This window comes from Phocoena sinus, chromosome 19, assembly GCF_008692025.1.
Source record: "Phocoena sinus isolate mPhoSin1 chromosome 19, mPhoSin1.pri, whole genome shotgun sequence".
In the NCBI taxonomy this organism is placed as follows: Eukaryota; Metazoa; Chordata; class Mammalia; order Artiodactyla; family Phocoenidae; genus Phocoena; species Phocoena sinus.
Window position 1 is genome coordinate 52,224,075 of NC_045781.1, and position 20,290 is coordinate 52,244,364.

Here is a 20,290-nt window from a genome sequence, read left to right on the forward strand (position 1 = left end):
CTCACCCTACTTGGTTCCAAATTGCAGGGAACTACATTTCCCAAACTGCCCTGTGCACTGGCAGGAGCTGATGGAAGACTGAAGACGACATATTAACTTCCAATGGCTGCTGTAACAAATTACAAAAACGTAGTGGCATAAAACAGCACATTTATTACCTCACCTTTCTGAAGGTCAGAGGTCTGGGTGGGCTCAGCTGGGCTCTGCTCAGGGTATCACAGGGCTGAAATCAAGGTGTCACAGAGGCTCTGGGGAGGAATCTACTTCCAGTCTCATTCTTCTTGTTGGCTGAATTCAGTTCCTTGGGACTGTAGGACTGAGGTCCCATTTCCTTGCTGGCTATCAGCTGGGACCACCCTAAGCTCTTAGAGGCCTCTCTCCAGTCCTCCCATGTGACCCCCTGTCTCTCAGAGCTGGCAGTGAGGAGTCAGATCTGTCTCATACTTGAATCTCACTGACTTCTCCATCTGCCACCCCTCTCTTATGCTTCTAGCCAGAGAGAATTCTCTGCTTTGAGGGGCTCATGTGATTAGATTGTACCCACTTCGATAATCCAGGATAATCTCCCTATTTTAAGATTAGCAACCATAATTACACGTACAAAGACCCTTTTGCCACGTAAGTTAACATATTCATGGGCATGGCATCTCATCATACCCTCAGTTCCAGGGACTAGGGTGGGAATTTGGGGGTTCAAAGTCTGCCTGCACCAGACGGGAAGAGGTACAGGGCAGGGTGCTTTTTGCCCTCTCTCTCACCACATCTCCTCTGAAGCTCCAGCTCCCTGGGGCCCATCCCTCCCTCCGTGGTCATTGCTCCCACAGGGCAGATCATGGTTCTAGCACCTGCCGGGTGGCCCTGACTTCTGGTTTTGGTGTGACATCCCCCATGGCTGTCCCTCCAGCCCTTTGGGGTGGTAGCGGCTTTCTGCTCCTCTAATCTCAGGGTTGGATCATCATCCCCTATTCGGCTTCTCAGCACTTCCGTGACTGAGTAATTGGGTAACCAATTCCCTGCATTAAATTCCCTCTGTTGGAAGACCTAGCATGATTTCTGTTTTCCTGCTGGGACCCAGTTTGCTATACCCCTCAGTGTGAGATCTGTACCCTACTAGGTGCATCCACAGCACTAGACTACAATCTCCAAGAGAGAGGGAATGTTTTGTTTTGCTTTGTTTTTGTTCACTGCTCTATCTCCAGCACACAGAACAGTACCTGATACATAGCAGGTACAAAATGAGTCTTGCATGAGTAACTAAACAGCACCTTTTCTCCCTTCTGTGTGACATTGAGCACAGTGCTAGGTAATTGCCTGTATTTGTTTCTGTCTCCCCATTAGACTGTGACCCCTTCGAAGAACAGACTGTGTTTGATTCATCCCTGCATCCACAGAGCCCAAGATAGTGCATGGCACAATTTTGGTGCTCAATAAACGTCTGTCAGCAAACTGACTGAATGAATGAGTGGTGGTGACACTTAGGTACAAACAGCCCCCCTGGGGCTTTGCCCAGATCTCCTCCAACCCTCCCCAAAAGGATGCAGGGCTCCCATCCAATGTGCCCTCTGGGTGTGGCTACAAGGTTTGGAAGCTTGCATCTGGGCCTTTAAGGAAATAGCCCACTGAGCTCCATCTGTGAAGGAGGCACACCCATTGGCCCGTCCTCCGGGCCTTTCCTCCTTGGTGGGCCACAGCCTCAGGAGTGCTGGGGCAACGAGGCGAGACGAAGAGAACCAACTGGCTGATGTCGGCATTTCTTTCCCCCACGCCTGCTCTAAGGGGAGGAGGGGTGATGTGGGTCAGATGTGGCGGGGAGAGGTGCAAGTTTCTTTCCAAGGGAAAATCCTTGTCACCAGACAAACCTGGCTCAGAGGCAGATTTAATCTGATTTAGAAAAATAAGACCCTAGAGAAACTCTCCCACGTGAAGGAGAGATACCATCCAGAACAGGGGAGATACCACCTGGAACGTTTGTTTGTTTCAGGACTATTCGCAATAGCAAGGATTAAGCAACAATCCTGCACATCTCTCAATAGAGGAAAAGACAAACTATGATATAGTTACATAATAAGTGAAACAAACTAGTACAACATGTATCAAGACAGATGATACGAATCTAATGTTTTATTCATTTCTATAATGAGGGAATCTTAAGCAGATATGGCATAATACTAAGATTTGACAAAGTTGGGTAGTGGGTCCAGAGGATTTCACTGAAACTTTTTTCATTCTTGTACGTGCGTTTGAAGTATTTCGAAATTTTTAAAATTTAAATTAAAAAAAGAAAGCAACGTTTTTGCACCCAGTTGGGGTGGGGAGGAAAATGTCCACCTGACCCGCCAGGTGGGTTTGATGTCAGGTGAAGGGTGAGCCACGGCCCCCTTACTCCCCTGCTTGGTACTGTGGGCAGACTGGCCAATTTTCCTATATGATGGAAGCCCAAGGTCAGATATGAAGGTTGTTCAATCCTTCCAGACCCTTTGCTGGGCACAGGACACCAGGAAGTGCCCTGCATTTGCAGCCAGAGCTACAGAGCCCTTGGGCCCTACCTGCCACTTCGTCCTTGACGCTGACCCAGTTGCATTCCTCCTCCAGGTCTGAGGGGTCCCCGGCATCCTGGATGCAATAATGGGGAGTCTGGCGCCCATAGAAAGCATCCTGGATCTGGATCACCTCCCCTGAGCCACAGTGCATGGTGGCATTGAGGTTCTCGCAGGCCAGACTCTGGCCGACACCTGTGGCAAAGGTAAGGTGACACCTAAGGAGGGCTCGTGGTCACAGATGGGAAAGTGCCCAGGTAATGGGAAGCAGAGGGGTCTCAGGGGTCAGGACTGTGAGATGCAAGGACACAGTGGGAGCTGACTCAGCAAGGGGATGATGTGGAGGACATGAGCATGGCTCTGGGGCCAGACTGCCCAGGGTCAGGGCCAGCCCAGCCACACTCGGGCTGTGTGGTCTTCTGCAAGTTATTCAGCTTCTCCGTGCCTCCTCTTTATGGGGGGAGTCGTTAGGAGGATCAGATGAGTCTGTACAAGTAGGGTCAGGGCTGTAAAAGTGGCAAGTATCATTCCACCTGTTTCGAGTGCCTTCCTTGAGACTTCTCTGAAAACAATGCCTGGCACATCATAGATGCTAAACAAGCATTTGCTGAATGCATGAGTGATTTCATCGAGTCTTCATACCAGTCCTATGAGCTGCACTATTATCCTCCCCTGTGGTAACATCAGGCTCTGTGGGGTCATTGTGCTGAAACCCCACTCCAGCCCAGCTCCTGGCATGTGGTCTATGCTCAGTAAACATTTGTTGATAAAGAATGACCTGGCTCAGACGTGCACAGCAGAAAGTAGGAAACACTGGCTTCAGACTCAGGCCCGTCTGCCTGATGGGACCGCCACAGGGCAGGGGTTGAGATCAAGATCTGTGTTTGTTTCCTAATGGCTGCTGTAACAAATGACCACAAACTTAGTGGCTTAAACGGCACAAATTTATCTTCTCACAGTTACGGTCAGAAGTTCAAAATGGGCTTTACTGGGCTAATATCAAGGTGTGGGCGGGGCTGGTTCCTTCTGGAGCCTCTAGGGGAGAAACTATTCCCTTGCCTTTTCCAGCTTCTAGAGGCTGCCCCTTCCTTCATCTTCAAAGCCAGCAGCACAGTGTCTCCCAGTCTCTCTCTCTGATCTTCGCGTCTCATCTCTGTCACCTCCCAGCTGTGTGGAACTTACCCTTTCTGAGCATCACTTTTCTTAGCTTTATCATGGGCCTGCAACAGAATGATGGAGGTATTTCTACTGTGTGATGAATAAGTGCACAGAGGCACGTACAGCTCAGTGCCGGGAACTCCTGCTGGATGTATGTTAGCTCTTCCTAGTGTGACTTCGTGCCAGGGACTGCAAGACCCTGGGGGCCGACGGTGCTGAGACAGGCTTGCAGTGGGAGTAGGGAAGGGGATGGGGTTTGGCGGGGAGCTTTGGTAAGAAGTGAGGAAGCTACACAACCCACAGGTCCACAAAGCTTTCGACTTTTCCGAATCGGCCAGGCAGGAAAGTTAAGCTTGCGTGGCATCTATAAAGCTGACTGTGGGGGATATAGAGCAGGGGTCCCCATAAGTGTCTGAACCCAGACTGGGGCCTGGGTGCCAGAGTCTCCAATGAGGGGCTTAGAACCAGGGAGGGGACTGGGCCTGGAAGCCCAGAACCTTCTGTCAAGGCTGGCTTGAGGGTCAGGGGACCACAAGGCAGCTCAGCTCCAAGACCAGGCCCCCCATGGCAGGCAGGACCCAGTGTGGGTCTCGGGCCACTCCTGCGGGGACTTGCACACAAAGTCCCCAGGAAGGGGTTCCCAGGGCCCACAAAAGGGACCTACCACAGGCAGCAGCTGGAAAGGGCACAAGAGCAGAGCGTGGGGGGATTTGGGAGTTGGGAGTGAGATGCGGGGGTGAGGGGCTCAAAGCCGGGCTGACCAGGGAGCGGGAGTCAAGGGTGAGTGAGAACAGCCTCCTGGGACCACATGTCTCTTCATGGGAAGACTGGAAAGGGAGCAGAGATAGGGCTGAGCACTTCCCTCTAATGTGGGCTATAAGAGGGGAAGACAGAGAGACAAGTGAGACTAGAGGGCAGGTAGGCAGGTAAGTGGGCAGGGAGAGAGCGGGACATGAGCTGGAGAGATGAAGTGAGACACAGAGCATCACACAGCCGGAGATTGTGGGCATTTAGAGAGGTAGAGACAGAGAGACAGAGACAGAGAGATACAGAAAAAGAGAGAACAAGACAGAAGGAGATGCAGAGAGATAGAGACAGAGAGAGTCAGAGAAAGAAAGAAGGAAGGAGACCCCACAGCACAGGCCAGCTCACCAAACTCGCAGATGAAGGCAAACTCCTGTGTGCAGTTGTCCGAGGGCAACCACCCGAAGAAAGGGTCTCTCCCATTGTAGCCCCAGGGGTTGGTTACAGAAGCATCCTGCCCTCGGTGCCAGTGACTGTAGCTCACATTTGAGGTGTCCAGCCAGATCCTGGGCCCTGGGATGGGAATATGACCACTAGGACTTGGAAGGGTCCTCCTGATCCTGGTGTGCAGAGAACTGGCCCCAGCTCCACTCCTTGTGTGCAGTGGGTGCTCAGGCAGTGCTGACAGGCTGAAGGCCTCTCTGTCCCATGCCAGTGAAGGGGCATCACCTAGCCACTATCTTCCAAGATAAGGTCTCAGCCTACAAACCGGGGTGCCGAGCCCAAGAGCCCATACAAAGAGGTTTGATTAAATAGATGATGCTTCCAGTAATGTGTAACCACAATTTGAAATAGAGCACCGGACTTCCCTGGTGGCACAGTGGTTAAGAATCCGCCTGCCAATGCAGGGGACACAGGTTCAATCCCTGGTCCGGGAAGATCCCACATGCCGCGGAGCAACTAAGCCCGTGTGCCGCAACTACTGAGCCTGCATCTAGAGCCCACAAGCCTCTACTACTGAAGCCCATGAGCCACAACTGCTGAAGCCCGCGAGCTCTAGGACCCACGTGCCTCAACTACTGAGCCCGCATGCTGCAACTACCGAAGCCAGCACGCCTAGAGCCCGTGCTCCCTAACAAGAGAAGCCACCGCAATGAGAAGCCCGCACACCGCAACAAAGAGTAGCCCCCGCTCACCGCAACTAGAGAAAGCCCATGCGCAGCAGCGAAGACCCAATGCAGCCAAAAAAATAATAATAAATTAAAAAAAATTTTTTAAGGTTTAAAAAAATTTTTTTAATTTAAAAAATAAAATAAAAAAGAGCACAGAAGTGTGCCTCGGGATGGCAAGACATACTCCAGAGAGAAGCAGGGGCCCTTGTCAAATATACTTGGGCAGCACTGAGTTAAAGTGGAAGCAATTTTCATGATTTTGGTACTCTTCAGAGCCTTGAATACACCAACATGATTGTTGAAGAAGTGTGTGTGTGTGTGTGTGTGTAATACAGAGGTACACCAGAGGTCTAGAAAACACTGGCTGTAAACTATTTACTGTGAAGACTCAAAAATACATTTATCATTTTTTTAAGGAAAAGAAATCCATACATATGGTTAAAAAAATTCAAAGAACATAAAAGGGTATAAAGTGAAAACATCTTCCCTCTTTCAACCTATGGACTACTCCCATTATTGTTATGTTTCTTGAAAATTGTTCCAGGATGAATTGTATCCATACATCAACATTTATGAATGCCTGAAATATAGTTACATAAATGCCATCATATCGCACACAGCCAGGACAGTCCCTTGCTTCTTAAATAACACTGAGCGATGGAGGTTGGGACGTATCAGCCTACTCAGATCTACCCCATTTTCTGTAGCAGCCATGCAGTATCCCTTGGAGATTTTAAATAGACACGCTCCTTTAACTGCATGTGAATGGGTGTCCGATATACAGAAATCCACAATTTCTGCATCTACAAAGCAAGAAACCATTCAGTAGATGTTGCCTGAAGATGCATTTTAGAATTCAAATCTCTTGGCTGTGAGTTTCCTAAAATGAGCTTCTCCGGCTGCTCCTTTATTAAAGTATTTCCATCCACGCTGGTACATTTCTACAGGTGTTCAGCCCAGACCAAGCTACTCATTTATAAAACCCAGCAGCTTCTACTGGGCAATGGGAGGTAGCAGGACGCTGTCATCTTGAACAACTCATTTCAATCCTCTGGACTTATTTTCCTCATTCATAAAATAAGAGTAGCAGTGCTTGCCTCATGGGGCAGGGGTAAGGCTTAAATATGGACATTCATTTTTTGTTGTGTATGGACACTGGGAAAACAAAACCGACCAGAATAATGGTTCCTTCCCTTGAAGAACTCATAGTCTGGGGGGAAGACAACTAAAAACTGAAGTCATGCCAAAAGTGCTCTCCTAAATGTGTGGACAAGATCCTACAGGTGCAAAGAGGAGGACTCACCTGAACGTGCGGGGGTTGGAGGAAGGGGTCCTCACCGAGCGAAGGGTAAGGTAGGGTTTCCAGGACAACTGTTACCATGAGACTGTCTAATGTGAACTGAGCTGTGCTAAGCACTTAACCCACTCCAGCCTCATAACAAGTGGGGGAAGGACATGTGGAAGTGCTTTGAAAATAGCTTAGTCATTATTTCCTGAGACTCTGTTTTCCCATCTGTAAAATAGGGACAACAATCATAACTGTCTCATCGGTTATGATAAGCATTCACTGTGAAAATGGACGTGGAGCACTCAGGACAGTGCCAGGCACTATTCTAGCAAGAACTGAAGAAGCCATAGCTAGTCTTAGGCACAAGCAAAGAAAGGGACATTTCTAGCATGTCAGCTACAAGCTGGATTCTGTGCTAGCTACTGCACAAGAATTCTTTTATTTGATCCACAAAACAACCAAAAAGGAGGGTCTCCTTACCATGAGAATTGGGATGTACTAATTTGTTCCATGGAGCTCTGAGTAAGAAACTATGGTGAGAATCACAGCCACAAGCTCCCCATAAAACAAAATTATCGTGGCACCTACCTTCTGTAGTATCATTCCAAGCCAAGTTCCATGTGAGTCCAATCCACCGTTCCCTGTCCTGGGTGAGGTGCTTCTGCAGAAATAGCTGGGTGGACTCACCATGAATAAAAACCAAATGGCCTACTTGCTCCTCACACCAGCTCTGGGCACTATAGAAGGTGCGGCCGAGAGGCACAAATTCATAGCAAGCATCTCTGAAAGCCACGTGGCTCTTAGAGCAAAAGCTGCCATCCTCTGGCTTAGCCATAATGGCCCTAAACCCCAGGGCAAGCCCCAAGAGTACCAAGGCCAAGGTGCTCATCCTTGAACCACGGCTGGAGCATCTGGATGGGCCTGGCTCTCAGGTCCTTCATATGCTTGTGCCTTCACAACTGGCTGCCGTCCATCTTTCCTTCTCTTGTTGTATCACATAATAGTGACTAACTTCTTGTTTAAGTGTCTGCATTTTTGTTAATGCACATCTTGTTAAGTGTCTGCATTTTTGTTAATGCACATCTTGTTAATGTGTCTGCATTTTTGCTTCCCCCAGCTCTTTGTTCCATGAAGTTCCAAATCCAACTAATTTGCAAAAAGGTCTTGTAGAGAAAGATAAAGTTGCTGTATCACTTGTCTGCTTGTCATTGGGTGAACCGTTAGCTTCTGATAAAAATTCCTTGTTATTGGTTTTTATGTCATTACCCTTCAGGGCTAAATGTTTCACGAGGAGCCATCAGCTTGTGGGAAGTATGCGATAAAAGAAAACTGGCAGGAAAGCTAGAGTTATGGATGGAAAAGAAACCAAGTTGAGCTCATATCCAACCCCATTGTCTGTGGCCGCTGTGCCCAGATGATAATCACCTTCTCCCCAACATGGCTTCAATCCTAATGGAGATTTTTTCTGCTCTCTGACTCATCACATTACCACTCATGCCTGTTTGAGAATAAAAATTTCCTACAAAATTTATTTGATGTCATCATGAAAATAAGCTTTTAAAACTTCAAACTGCCCATCCTCACCTACTGCCTAAACCCTCCAACAGGTGTCCATGGTAAATGGATCAAGTTCAAACCTCCTGGCTTTGTATTCAAGGCCCTATATGAAATGATCTCTGACAATGTTTCCAAACACACCCCCAGAATGTGGGGAAACATGCTCTCTCACCAATTGCTGATGCAAGTATGAATTGGTACAACCTCTATTGTGGGTAGTGTGACAATACCTATCAAAATTTTTAAAAGTACAAGCTCTGTAATGGAGCAATTCCACTTCTAGAAACTTTACCTACAGATGAATTCATACATATGTGATATGTCATATATATATATATATATGGTTATTTATTACAGAATTTTGTAAGAAGGAAAGATGGGAAACAACCTAAACGTCCATTTAAAGAAAACTGGTTAATAAAAGGTGGTACGTCCTAAATAGCCACTAAAACATGAACATATTCGGGAGGATCTCTAAGATTTTGGCTAATATTAAAAGTGAAGTATGAGACATTGATGAGGTTCCAATTCCATTTACACACAACCCATATGAATACTTCTTTGTATATGTGTATAATATATCTCTTAAGGGACATACAAGAGACTAGCAACAGTGATTGCCCAGTGTGGGGAGCGGGGACTAGGTGAGTGGGAGACAGACACAGGAGCGAGATTATTGTTTCATTGGCCGCCTTTTTGAGACTTTTCCATTTTGTACTATGTGAATGCATTACCTGTTCAAAAATTATAAATTCTCATGAGCCCATCATTCCCCCAGAAGCTCAAAGTCACAGCTCATCCTATCATAATTCATTGCTGGTGACCTTCCTTCATGTCTCTGTGCATTTGTCTGGGCTCTTCCTTTTGCAGGAACCCCTTTCTCCCTAGTCCATCTGTGATCACCCTCAAGCTGATCCCCGATTAGCTCAAACAACACTTCCTCAATGAACCTTGTAGAACTTGCCTCAAATAATATGCCTCTCTCCTCTGAGTTTCTTTTCTCTTTTTTTATAACAAAAGCTTTATTAAGATATAATTCACTTTCCATATAATTCATCCATTTAAAATATATATCAACAGTTTTTAGTATATACACAAGGTTATGCAACCATCAGCACAATCAATTTTAGAACATTTTTATCACTCCCGAAGAAACCATATTCTGATAGCATTCACACCCCGTTCCTCCCTCCCCCAGCTCTGACAGCCACTAATCTACTTTCTGTCTCTAGGGATTTGCTTATTCTGGAAATTTCATATAATCCTCTGTGGCCTTTTGTGACTGGCTTTTTCCACTTTAGCATAGTGTCTTCAAAGTTCATCCATCTTGCAGCAGGTATTAATGCTTCATTCCTTTCTTTTTTTGGCACTCCAGAAAAGTTTATAGAATAAATGTTCGATGAAGGTTTTTTTTTTAACATCTTTATTGGAGTATAATTGCTTTACAATGGTGTGTTAGTTTCTGCTTTATAACAAAGTGAATCAGTTATACATACACATATTTCCCCATATCTCCTCCCTCTTGCGTCTCCCTCCCACCCTCCCTATCCTACCCCTCTAGGTGGTCACAAAGCACCGAGCTGATCTCCCTGTGCTATGCAGCTGCTTCCCACTAGCTATCTATTTTACGTTTGGTAGTGTATATATGTCCATGCCACTCACTTTGTCACAGCTTACCCTTCCCCCTCCCCATATCCTCAAGTCCATTCTCTAGTAGGTCTGTGTCTTTATTCCCATCTTACCCCTAGGTTCTTCATGACATTTTCTTTTCTTAGATTCCATATATATGTGTTAGCATACGGTATTTGTCTTTCTCTTTCTTTTTTTTTTTTTTTTTTGCGGTACGCGGGCCTCTCACTGCTGTGGCCTCTCCCATTGCGGAGCACAGGCTCCGGAGGCGCAGGCTCAGCGGCCATGGCCCACGGGCCCAGCCACTCTGTGGCATGTGGGATCTTCCCAGACCAGGGCACGAACCCGTGTCCTCTGCATCGGCAGGCGGACTGTCAACCACTGCGCCACCAGGGAAGCCCCTGTCTTTGTCTTTCTGACTTACTTCACTCTGTATGACAGACTCTAGGTCCATCCACCTCACTACAAATAACTCTATTTCGTTTCTTTTTATGGCTGAGTAATATTCCATTGTGTATACGTGCCACATCTTCTTTATCCATTCATCCGATGATGGACACCTAGGTTGCTTCCATCTCCTGGCTATTGTAAATAGAGCTGCAATGAACATTTTGGTACATGACTCTTTTTGCATTATGGTTTTCCCAGGGTATATGCCCAGTAGTAGGATTGCTGGGTCATATGGTAGTTCTATTTGTAGTTTTTTAAGGAACCTCCATACTGTTCTCCACAGTGGCTGAACCACTTCAGGGTTTTTCAGAACTAATATAGCCCCACCTTAGCTCTTTGTTTGCCTTCCTGAGTAATGTTTGTTGTTCATGATAACGTTCAAGATTAATTAAATTTGCCAAAATTACTATGATACTTTAGTGGTGGGAAAAATTGTTTTCACTACTAATGCCACAGTTCCTCTTGGGAACTTTTTCTTTAGAAAAATACCTATTAGGCCATTTGGGTTGTGATAGGGATGACACCAAGGGCCTGGTTTGTACCATTATAACAAGAGATGGTCTTCCTAAGAAATTAATAATTTGAGATTGGAGAAGGGAGACATGCAATGTGGTGGGACTCTGGAACATTCAAAAAAGGTGTCAGATAAACCGTTTCTCGTGGCAGGGTGGCCAAAGGCTTTAGAGAGCACAGCTGTCTAATGTCTGTTTTTAAGCTTTTAGCTTGCTCTGACCTGAGTTACCATTATTTTGTTTTTTGCTTCCACCCCTCTCTCCCCCAGCCCCTGGCAACTACGACTTTCTATTGCTATGGACTTAACTGTTCTGAACATTTCATACAAATGGAATCATGCAATATGTGTACCTTTGTGCCTAGCATACTTTTTCAGGTTTCATCCATATTGGAGCATGTATCCGTACTTCATTCCTTTTTTTTTTTTTTTTTTTTATGCGTTACGCGGGCCTCTCACTGTTGTGGCCTCTCCCGTTGCGGAGGACAGGCTCCGGACGCGCAGGCTCAGCGGCCATGGCTCACGGGCCCAGCCGCTCCGCGGCATGTGGGATCCCCCCAGACCGGGGCACGAACCCGCGTCCCCTGCATCGGCAGGCGGACTCTCAACCACTGCGCCACCAGGGAAGCCCCCATTCCTTTTATTGAGGAATAATATCCCATTGTACAGATAGACCACATTTTGCTTATTCTCTTTTCTGTTGATGGACATCTGGATTATTTTATTCTGTGAATTTCTTGGGGGGAAGGAATAATGTCTCTTAACCTCTGTCTATCCCTTGGCTGGCACACAGTAGGACTCAATGAGCATTTGCCAGCCTGGCCCCATTTCCCAGGTCCCTGGGGCTGACACTTGACCCCCCCCCCCCCCCCGCTTTCCCAGAAGCCCTTCCAAGAACCCTGGAGTAGCCTTTCCAGGCAGAGCCCTGGGTAGAATTTGATGTCATCGCTGACTCACAGGCTGGAACACAGGCTGGGCAGAACTTGTCTCTTATCTCCAGGGGCCAAGCATCTAATGACTTTCATTAGAAAACTATGTGGAAGGCCACACGCAGAGATAATGTGTCTCCTGGATAAAGGCTTAATTTATGTCCCTCGTGGAACATGCTTGGAGACATTCGATAAGGAACACAAATGTGCAGGCTGAATTCCATTTCCACATTCTTTATATTCTGATAAATTGCAGACTCCTGGGCACAGAATTCATCTTGGTGATGTCAGCTCCCAATGTGCCTTAACCTCTGTGTATGTGAAGAAAGGAAGCAGGACATGGCTGGACCCGTGTGAGCCTGATTCCAAGGATCTGATCCAGCTGCCTAAGCCTCCAAATCCTGCATTGCAGGATCAGCCAATGAAAGCAGAAAGAGAGCAAGTTTGGTTTAAATAGGGCACTGAGTTCATAAAAAGAACCATAAAGCTATTCACGCCCTGTGGCCCAGACATCCCAGTCCTGGGAATAGACCCATTTTAGTTTCGGTGCCCTCAGAAGCCTAGACAAGAATTTAAGTGCAAGCAGCTTATTTGGGAGGGGGTGCAATGCTATATTAACTGGTGTTTTTGTTAGTCATATTGAAATTTGCCTTCCATTCGATCAAAAAGACAACATGACAAAAGAATTTGCGTGGTCCCATCACCCTAATACATTCTCGTTTCTTTGTGGTTTCTTCAAATGCTTCTTTTCTTGAAGACAGATGTTTACCCAGGCACAATCGTAGTGTACGTATAACTAGCTCATATTACATCCTACATTTCCCACTTAGCATTAGATAGTAAGCCTTTTCCATGTTGCTAAAGGGCGTTGAAATCCGCATGGTGGTGGCTGGGTCTCCTTTCAATGAATGGACATTGATTACACCATTCCCATTTTGCTAGATGCTCTGTGTGGTTTTCGTCACCTGTCTGTGATCTGTTCACTTTTGCTATCCTAGTCAACACTTCTATGAACATCTTCTTGCACTTACCCTGTAGCCTGGGCTGAGTTATCTCTTGAGGGTTATAGCAGACACTGTCAATGCCCCACCTTACCCTACACTTACCATGTAAGGCTTCTAAATGCACCCATGGCTCTTTGCCTCCCTCTGCACACAAGGAACAGAATGGAAATGCCTGGAAGTTTGAGCCTCTCGGAAGAAACTCTCACCCTATTGACCAAAGTTGCTGGGTCAGTCAATCCCCCAGCTCTCTAAAGATTACTCTAAGGCATGTTCACACCATCTGCAGAGTCTCCCACCAGACTGAGCCTCAGTTTCCTGAGATGGTAATTACCTTGATAATGTACTGTTAATGTCTACCCTCCCTGTTTCACCGCTCCACTCCTGGGTTCACCACCCAAATAAGCCATTTGCACTGGAATGTTTGTCTTTGGGTCTGCTTCTGGGAAAGCCAAGCTCAGACAAGTCTATCCTTGGGACTGGGATGCCTGCCCACAGGGCATGAACATCTTTGTGATTCTTGCTATGGACTCAACGCTGTTGAAACCAAATTAACAATCTCTCTGTTGTTCATTTCGCTGATCCCACTCGAAGGCTCAGGCTGCCAGATCAAATTCTGGGAAACACACTCACACAGCTGAGTCGTGCCCTGCACACTCTTCTCGTGGTTTCAGTTCTATACTTGGGGACCAGCTCTGAGCAACTGATAACGACCTGAGTCACTGGAATGGTGAGTTGTGTTCTCTTGGTTTTTTAAACATGTATGTAGGTGAGGCTTCCAAGTTTGCTCATGTATGCCTTGTTGTTTGCTTCTATAGGGTGCCTGGTAACCTGGATCTTAAAGGACTAGTCAGGAAGAGAGGGGTGAGGTGGAGGTAGGGGTGGGGGAAAAGCTGGTAGAAAGGGGTTCTCAGGGAGAGGCCCCAGAATGTTAAGTCCCTATTGCGTGTCAGCACCCCAGGACCAACATAAACCACAAAACCCTACCTTATCCCCCCTGGGTGGTCTGCCACGGCAGGCCACACCTCCACACGTTTGCACATGCTGTTTCTCCACTGAGAATGTCTTCTCTCATACGCTTGCACACGCTTGCACACTTACACGCTTTTTCAAGAATAATTCAACTATAAACTGTTTCTCTGAAGCCTTCTCAGCCTCTGCACGAGTTAATTGCCGCTTAATCCATGCCCTTGTAACAGTTTAATCTACTTCCATTTTAGCATTGCTTAAGTTTTCAGCCCTAAAAAAGAGAAGAAGGAAAAATAAATATATATGTATATATAAAAGAGAACAAGAGAGAAACTACAAGAACTTAGATGTAAAAATAAATCCACTTACAGCCCTTGTAGTTTCCACTTTTGAGTTGTTTTGCTTAATGACTATTGTGGGTTCAGCCGTAACTTCCAAAAGGATTGAAATTGAAATTCTAACCCTTGGTACCTGTGAATGTGACCTTATTTGGAAACAAGGCCTTTGAAGATGTGGTCAAGTTAAGAAGAGGTCATGCTGGCTAAGGGGAGCCCTAAGGCAATGACTGGTGTCCTTATAAGAAGAGGGAGATCTGAACAGAGAGACACACAGAAACAGAGGCAAGAAGGCCATATGGCAACCGAGGCAGAGGTTGAAGTGATGTAGCTGCAAGTTAAGGGACATCACAGATTGTTAGCAGTACCGGAAGCTGGAGGAGTCTGCCCTCAAGACTTCAGAAGGATCATGGCTCTACTGTCACCTTGGCTTCAGACGCCTGGCCTCTAAAACCATGAGAGAATAAATTTCTGTCGTTTAAGCCACCAAGTTTGTGGCCCTTTGTCATGGCAGCCCTAGCAAACTAATACAATGACGATATAGCCCAGTGAGGCCGTGTGCCATTCATTCATTCAGTATCTCTTGAGACCTACTATGTGCCGGGCACTGTGCTTATCTCCGGATTTTAAATAGGAGAATGATGTGGTCAGCTTTGAATTTCAGCCAGGTCACCTGGTGGCAGCAGGGAAGGTAGATTGGAAGGGGTGGGACTGGGGCCCAGGAGGAGGCTGCTCCTAAGAGGTCAAAAATAGTGAGGATAGCAGCTGGGGGACTGGAGGTGAGAGGTGCAGTGTGAAAGATTATTTAGGAGGTAGAAATGTCAGGACATCGTCCAGACGATAACTCAGTGGTTATTATTTAAATTGAATTTTTGTCCAGCTTCACTGACTGGGCCCTGAAGTACATGGTGGAAAATTGAACTGTTCCAGCTCAGGCGTTAGAAGGCACTTCTTTTTCTACCAGTGATGTCCGCTGTATTTCAGTCTTGTCAATTCTCCCAAGTGTGACAAATTAGTATTATATAAATGATAATACACAGCACCTCTGCATGATTATTATTATTATTTGCATTCCTTTCTCCCTTGTTAGACTCTGAGCTCATTGAGGTCAGGAGCTATGATTTCCCATTTTTCTGTCTGAAATACCCTATACGACACCAGTCTCTGCTGTTTAGTAGAACTTTGAGGAAATTATGAATCCTCTTAAATGTTAATGGTATAATTTATGGTCTTTGTTTAGTGGTGAAGTGTTCACTCCGGGAGTCTTGGGGAGGCTCTCCCACCACTCCCTACATCCTGTGTTCTGGAGCTCACCACCAACGCTTGTCCCTCGGGGAGGCAGCTGCCACCTGTGCTGGCACTATTCCTGTTACCTTGAACGCTGCTATCCGAGATTTCCACATTATCCTGCTTAGCTTATCACACCGGCTAATTAGAGCCACCATTTGAAAGCTAACTTAATGGGAAAACCGCAAAGTAATTTAGATATGATAACATTATCTCCAAAAGGGAAATATTAACTCACTTTAGGCTACAACTTTGTTAGTAGAAGATACAGAATTGCAAAATAAGCCTGCTGTTTTTATAGCACAAAAAACTTTTCCTTTTGAATTCAGCTTTACATCTTCATCTCGAGGCTGCTTTATGGACGCAGCACATTCCATGGAAAAAGTGGCCTTGGGGAAGGTAGCCTCCTCTTCCTGCATCCTTCCCCAAATTACAAGGTAAGAGGATTCCACGTTCAATCTCCCACCCCAGCCACGTGTTGTGTGATTTCTGGTCCGGGGTACCACCTCCAAAGCTTCAGTTGCTTCCTCCATAAAGAGGGGATAGTAATAGTGTCTGCCGGGTCTGTGTCACGATAACAAGATACACAAACTACAGAGCAGGAGCACACATCTGGGAACCCCCATCCTTCTCCCTCCCCAAGGGAGGAGGCCAAGCCTTCCTGCTCACGCTGAGAGCGTCTCAGATCCTCCAGAGGGCAGACTGTGTGTGGTTCTGTACCATGCCTTCCACCCTCTGGAAGGGAGTCCTCTTCCACAGTCTCTGGATCACTGCTGGAAGCAACATAGCCAACTTGTGCAAACGTGTGTGACTTGGGAGGAAGCCCAGGGGTTACTCAACCCAACTCAGAGAAGAGCCCTGCCAGTTACCGCCTCCTCGAACCCCAGCCTTCTTCCTGCTTCCCTCTCAGCAACCCAGCCTCCAGTGCCTCAAGTCTGAATGATTTTCCTCTTCCCCCACCCCTCTCTCTCCTGCCTGCCATTTCCCCTGGCCCCTGCTCTCCTCTCCTGCACACCCACCCCTTCAAAAATCTGGAATGAGGTGGTGTGGCCACGCTGTGGGATGCCTCTGAGTCTTCGCACAAGCTGTGACCCTTTTGGATCACTCCTCTCAGCTTCTCCTCGTGGCCAACTCCCAGCCATCCTTCAGCTCTTGGCTTGGCATTGCCCCTTTCAGGAAGCCTTCTGGAAAACCCCTCTCCCTACCCTGGAGGATTTCTCACTCATGCCTCTTTGTCACCTCTTCTGTGCCACTGCAACCCCACCCCGGACGGGTGGCCCTCCGTATTTGTGGAACAGCTGAATGAATGAGTGTGTGAGCTATTCACATTTTTACCATTGACAACCATGGGCTTCTCTGACAATTATACTCTCTAAACTGGCTTGTCGTGCAGTCATAACTGCTTCTGTCCACCTGAGTCACATACAAATGCCATCTTGGCAGCTCTCCTGCTAACTCAGCACTGTCAATAGAACTTTCCACAGTGATTTGCACTGGCCAAGATGGCAGCCACCAGCCACATGTGTCTACAGAGCCCTTGAAATGTGGCTAGTGTGGATAAGGAATTTAATTTCATTGCCATTAACTTATATTTAAGTTTAAATAGCCACATGCTACTAGCAGCTACTGTGTTGGACAGCACAGCAAAATTCCCGCAGAAATGCCTTCCTGGACCTGGCCTCTTGACTTAGGACACCATTGCCTACAGCGTACAGCCCAAATTCTTAAAATCTGGCACAACCTAATCCCTAAACGGGGATCGGACTGTGCACTGTTCATTTCCACTACCTCCATCCCGGAGGCAGTGGAAATGAACAGTGGTTGCAAGTACAGCTCTGGAGCTAGGCTGCCTGGGTTCGAAGCCTAGCTCTGTGGTGTTGGGCAAGTTACTTAGCTCCTCTGTGCCTCACTCTCCTTGTCTGTAAAATGGGGCTAAACACCTGTACTTAGGGTGATTGTGAGGAGTACATGATCATGTGTACAAAAGGCTTACAAGGAAAGCCCAGCACCTAGGAAGCTCTCAATAAATGGCACCTATAATTGTCATTATCTCTCACTAAGTCCCTGGTAGCGCCGGCTCTGCTTCCTCCCTGTCCGCCTGCTAGAATTGTCCAGCTCCACGCCATTGCCCACTCTGGCCCTCCCACCTGCCTCCTCTTTGCCCATCTAACTGCTTCCCACCCTCAAGGGCTCGGCTGTGCACCTCGTCCTCCAGGAAGCCTTCTTTCTTAACCCTCCCCAGCCTGAGCAAGATTTCCCTCCTCAGACCTCCCACGATACTTATCTGTGCCTCTTCTAGAGCAGGTATAATAGGGAACTAGCTATTACTTACTGTGTACGTGTCTTCACAGCCAAACTAGAAGAAACTTAAAATCCTGTACTGGGTCATGAGGGTCTACTTTCCTTCCAGGGACAGACCAGAGTTGTATACATTGTAGCTGCTCCAAAAAATTAATGTTTCTGCTTATCATACTGGCTGACCTTTCCAAGTTTTCTCTCTTTTCCAAGAAACGATAGGAAAGGAGCACACTATGAACTCCTACTATATTCTAAGCACCATGACATACACGATTAGAGCTTACAATGTTTAATTTAAATTTTGCAGCCACCTGTGAGGCAGATATTATCATTCGTATTTTAGAGATCAGGAGACTGAGGTTCTGAGATTTAAGCCAATAGCTCAGCGCTCAGCTTAGCAGGTGGAAGAGCTGAGGCTCTAATGGAAATGGATCTGTTGAGGTTGAGAGTCTCCAGAGGTGGCCCCAGGGGACCACACAGCCCAGGCCTATATTCACACCCTGGTGTGGCCCCTCCTTGCCCCAGTCAGGGGAAATGAAACTATGCCAGTCCTAGGTTCAGCCTTAAAGGAGACTGGCAGCTTCTGCTTCCTCTCTCTTGAAATACTCACTTTTGGGGGCTTTTGCTGCCATGGAAGAAGTCTGGCTATCCTGTTAGAGAGATCTCAGGGAGAGGGTCAAGGAAGGCCCTGAAACCACATGGGGAAGGAGAGAGGCCCAAGCCCAGCCCTCCTAGTGTCCCGGTCAACTGCCAGCTGACTCACAGCCACACCAGGAACCCACACTGTGAAAGCAGAAGAACTGGCCCACAGAGCACTGTCAACCCACAGAGCTGAGCCCACAGAGCCCACAGACGTGATCAAATGCTTGTTGTTTGAAGCCACTAAGTCTTTTTTTTTTTCGTTTAATAGTGTTTTTTTAATTTAATTTTTATTTTATATTGGGGTATATTTGTTTCACAATGTTGTGCTAGCTACAGGCATACAGCAAACTGGTTCAATTACACACACACACATCCATTCTTTTTCAGATTCTTTTCCCATATAGGTTGTTACAGAATATTGAATAGAGTTTCCTGTGCTATACAGTAGGTCCTTGTGATTATCTGTTTTATATATAGTAGTGTATATATGTTAATCCCAAATCCCTAATTTATCCCTCCCTCCCATCTTTCCCCTTTGGTAACCATAACTTTGTTTTCTAAGTCTGTGAGTCTATTTCTGTTCTGTAAATAAGTTCATTTGTATCATTTTTTTAGATTCCACATATAAGTGATATTGTATGATATTTGTCTTGTCTGACTTACTTCACTTAGTGTGATAATCTCTGGGGTCCATCCATGTTGCTGCAAATGGCATTATTTCATTCTTTTTATGGCTGAGTAATATTCCATTGTATATATGTATCACATCTTCTTTATCCATTCCTCTGTTGATGGATATTTAAGTTGCTTCCATGTCATGGCTATGGTGAATAGTGCTGCAATGAACATTGGGGTGCATGCATCTTTTTGAATTATGGTTTTCTCCAGATATATGCCCAGGAGTGGGATTGCTGGATCATATGGTAGCTCTATGTTTAGTTTTTTAAGGAACCTCCATACTGTTCTCCATAGTGGCTGCACCAAATTACATTCCCACCAGCAGTGTAGGAGGGTTCCTCTTCTCCACACCCACTCCAGCATTTATTGTTTGTAGACTTTTCGATGATGGCCATTCTGACTGGTGTGAGGTGATACCTCATTGTAGTTTTGATTTGCATTTCTCTAATAATTAGTGATGTTGAGCATCTTTTCATGTGCTTTTTGGCCATCTGTATGTTGAAGACACTACGTCCTAGAGTGGTGTGTTACACAGCAAACAATGACCCAAACTCTTGTGTATGAAGAGCTACTTCCCTTCACACTACCATTGCCCTGTTTTCTTATGCACTGGCCAGTTCTCATCCCATTTTAAGGCAGCACATGCATTTTAGAAATTGTGGAACAACTACTTTTGCTCCCATATCTCCTCTGTTCTCAAATATCAGCTTCAAAATGTGGGCAGCATTACTGGCTAGTGGGGGAGAACATGCGCTGACTAGCTGTTGACTTTGATCAAATTCCTCCACGTCTCTGAGGCTGTAAAAATAATATTGCTAATGACTCCCTCACAGAGATGAACTAAAAGACAGCTAATAAGACACTTAGCATGCTACTTGGCATGTGTCAAGCATCCAGTGAATGGTGTTTATCAGAGGCCGGAGGACAGGCCAGGAGACAGCTCCTACTGGCGACAAGTCCCTTGTCCCACTCTTCCCATATTAGCAAAGACATGGAAAGCAGGGGTCAGACTTTCATGGTTCCAGAGCGATGCCAGAGCTTCCTGGGAAAGAACAGCTGCTGCTTGTTATTTTTGTTGATAAAGAGGGAGGATGGAGGTTTGACA

The 20,290-nt window shown here is 46.5% G+C and overlaps 1 protein-coding gene across 1 annotated transcript in view; it reads right to left on the reverse strand.

The window, feature by feature from the left end:
• The window catches only part of PKD1L2 (polycystin 1 like 2), an 83,042-nt gene extending 75,254 nt beyond the window's left edge, over positions 1-7,788 (reverse strand). The window contains 3 exon segments of the mRNA XM_032614834.1: positions 2,534-2,732; positions 4,848-5,012; positions 7,488-7,788. Of these exon segments, the coding sequence (XP_032470725.1) occupies positions 2,534-2,732; positions 4,848-5,012; positions 7,488-7,788 (665 nt within the window).
• Between the last annotated feature and the right edge of the window lie 12,502 nt (positions 7,789-20,290).